The sequence below is a fragment of the Otolemur garnettii genome, unplaced genomic scaffold (genome assembly GCF_000181295.1).
Source record: "Otolemur garnettii isolate 467f Iridium unplaced genomic scaffold, OtoGar3 scaffold00041, whole genome shotgun sequence".
In the NCBI taxonomy this organism is placed as follows: Eukaryota; Metazoa; Chordata; class Mammalia; order Primates; family Galagidae; genus Otolemur; species Otolemur garnettii.
Window position 1 is genome coordinate 14051397 of NW_003852436.1, and position 3650 is coordinate 14055046.

The 3650-nt window shown below is 38.2% G+C and overlaps 1 protein-coding gene across 1 annotated transcript in view; it reads right to left on the bottom strand.

Moving 5' to 3' along the window:
• Positions 1–3650, bottom strand: part of DCHS2 (dachsous cadherin-related 2) — a 239355-nt gene that overhangs the window by 42442 nt on the left and 193263 nt on the right. The window contains exon 15 of the mRNA XM_023513453.1: positions 2969–3642. Coding sequence (XP_023369221.1) covers positions 2969–3642 — 674 coding nt within the window. The remainder of the gene's footprint in view (positions 1–2968; positions 3643–3650) is intronic.

The following is a 3650-nucleotide window of genomic DNA, read 5'->3' on the forward strand; positions in this document are numbered from 1 at the left end:
CCATGTATGTGGGAAATTAACACACTCTTGGACAACCAATGCATCAAAGAAGAAATTAAAAGAAAAGTTAGAAAGTATCTTGAGATAAAAACAAAAATACAACATACCAAAAATTATCAGATGCAGGAAAAACCGTACAAAGAGGGAAGCTAATAGTGGCAAACACATTAAAAAAGAATGACCTTAAAGTAACAACCTAATATTACATCACAAGGAAAAAAAGAACAAACTTAACCCAAAGTTAGGAGAAGGGAGGAAATAGTAAAGATTAAAACAGAAAAATTAAAAAATTAAAAAATAGAGTAAAGAAATGGATGAAGTTGTGAATAGTCCACAACCATGAATCACAGTTGCTGATTCATCCTCAGCAAGATAACCAATAGCTGGAAATGAAACAGAAGGAATAAAAGCTAGTTTCCTTGAAAATTTGTTTAAATGTGTGAGAAAATTTAAACATGGGCAACCAAGTGATTTATGCCTAACTTTTAAAAAGCTTCAGAATGGTTAACTTCCCTCTAATTTGGCTGAACATTTATTTCATGATGACTTCTTAAAGATATTTTTATCCAGACGAAGGTTTGACATTAAGTTTGTGAACGCATCGTAGAAAAAGTGTTATATGTGTCTCATTGCTGAATATCACCATGGTCACCTTCAAAGTACTCCCCTTGGAAAGCTATGTACTAATGCCAGCATCTAGTTCACCCTTCAAAGTGATTTTGGAACTCTTTTTCTGGAATGGCCTTCAAAGCTGTGGTCATATTACCCTCAATGTCCTGAATGCCAACAAAATGTCTTCCTTTCAACATTTCCTTTATCTTTGGGTAAAGAGAAAAGACATTGGGAGGCAGATCAGGTGAGTAGGGAGGGCGTTCCAATACAGCTCTTTGTTTACTGGCTAAAAACTTCCTCACAGACGGTGCTGTGTGAGCTGGTTGTGCTGTTGTGATGCAAGAGCCATGAGTGGTTGGCCAAGATTTTCAGTTAAGATTATCCTGTTTCTCTATCCATGTTTAATTCATTTGCTATGCTTCACATAGTCAGATGATGATTTTACTCACAATTCAATGAATTTCTACATGAATGTTTTCATCATTTCTGTTAATTATCAGCCACTCTGACCTCTCTTCATCAGTGATGCTTTCTCTCCCCTCAGAAAAAAATGTATAATATATTTTTACAGTGCTGTTTTCTTTGTGGCATTATCTGCCTCAACTTGGACTAATGTGTCCTTGACTTCACTTCCACGCTTGCCATGTTTAACAAAAATTTAAAGTGCATTAATGTACATAGTTACCATTCAACATGTTTAACAAAAATTTAATGCTTGTTTATTTCTCTAATTCAAGCTCTGACATTCTCATGATAGCATACAAAACACAAAACAACAATAATAAATGCCACTCGGTAAGATGCCACCACATGTCAACACAAACACAGCTGTGAGACGCTGATACCCTAAGGTTATAAACCCTTACTGAGTTATTTGTACAGTGCTGCCAACTTAGGTGCATGGTGGCAAGTTTGCAAATTTCATCATCAGGTTTCATATTGTTTTAAACAATTGACATGTTAAGATTAGTGTTGTTAATAGATAAATGCAATGTTAGTCAAAACCTGAACCTGTGGGCTTTCCAACAAGAAATGTTAAACAAATACAAATACATTGGAATTATTTTAAATTTTAGCTTTTTATTCTCTTAAAAGAATATGTAAATGTTAAAATCAGTTTACAATTTTGAGGGATGAGAATTTCTATTAATACCAATAATAATTCACTTGAGATGACAAGTGAAGCCTACTAATAGATCAGGTATTTTGAGGGACTGACAGAAAATTTAAGCTTCCAATAGGCATATATTTTTCACTCAAAAATAAATGTTAAAATTGCAGATATGTTGGGAGCACTGGGGGGGGGGAATTCATGCTAGCAGCTATAAAATGCTATTAAATAATTTATAGCTAAGCCATTCTAACACTGATCAATGGATTTATAATATTAAAAAAAAAAAAAAGGAAAAACCACTTTCTGTGTTTATGGTATGATCTGAGAGTCTGGAGTCTGTAATGTTCCAGGCAAAGGTTTGGCCAGCTTTATGTTTCAATCGATACTTTATGCACACTGTCACTGTTCTTCACTGAGGCCCAGGAAATCCTGGCAACCCAGACGTAGGTTAGGGGCAACTAATCAAGTTCAACAGCCTCCTTAAATGTCATTCTTTCCTGTGATGTCAGCAGCTTTCAGTTCCCGTCCCAGTATAGACTTATGGCCTTACACATGTCCCAAATGATTGCTTTAGATAATGCTGAAATATTTACCTACCCAGATGTTTATGGATACCATATGCTGGTATTACATCCAGAAATATCTCTAGCCTTCCTTATGTGTTAAGATCTAACAAATTAAAACTTCTATTGAAAATACAAAAGCCTGGCTCAGCACCCATAGCTCAGTGAGTATGGTGCCAGCCACACACAGAGGCTGGCAGAGTTTGAGCCTGGTCTGGGGCTCCTAAACAACAATATTAATTGCAACCAAAATATAGCCAGCCATTGTGGTGGGTACCTGTAGTCCCAGCTACTTGGGAGGCAGAGGCAAGAGAATCACTTGAGCCAGAGAGTTTGAGGTGACTCTATGGCACTCTATCGAGGGTGATATGGTGAGACTCTGTCTCCAAAAAAAAAAAAAAAAAAAGGAAATACAAAAGCCAAATTTAAATGTAAACAGTAGAAAGAAGGCCCCATTCATTCTGACCTAAGGTTAGAGGTAAGAGGTAATTTGGTCCTGGCTATCTTCTGCTCTAACATTTCATCTCAGACCAGGCTGCTCTTAACCATGTTGACCATGACTTTCCAATACCAATAACTGGTTAGACTCAAAAGTTTATAAGTAAATCTGCAATACCTCACAGTTTAAGCATTTGGCCCAACCAAGTGTAATACGGAGAAAACTTGAACGGACACTCACCTGCACTGCAATTTTCAGCCACAAGCCCTTTATACAGCTGGTGGCTGAAGGAAATCTTTACATCTTCTCCTTCCATGTGAAGGACCAGGAGACCAGTGGTTGTTCTGGCTGGGACCCCTTGGTCTGTAACTTTTAACTGTAGCCACATGGGAAAATATTCTGAAGATGGATTTTGCTGAAGTCGAATTTCTCCTGTATATTTATCAATAGAAAATAGTGACTGGGTCTCTGCAAAACTAAAAATGACAGTTCCATTGGGCCCCAAGTCTGGGTCATCTGCTTTCAACACGGCAGTTGTCTGGTTTATAGGTGACTGGGGGGAAAGAAAAACATCAAAGGGGTTCTGTTCCCAAACCGGATTATTATCATTAACATCAGTGACGTGTACTTTTATAATAACTGTGGTGCTTCTTGAGCCTTGAGTGCTACAGTCCCTGGCCACAGCCCTAAACGTATGTTGTGATCTGGCTTCTCGGTCAAGGGTGTGGCTGGTTCTTAAGGTGCCTTCCACAGGATCAATGGTGAATGTGCCAGAAGCCTCAGCCGTCAGAAAATACTCAATTTGCCCATTCAGGCCTTCATCCTTGTCCACAGCAGAGAGCCTAAGAACCACTGTCCCCACTTCGGCATCTTCTCTCACAGAGGACTGGTAATAAAGCGTAGGAAAAGAAGGGCTGTAGTC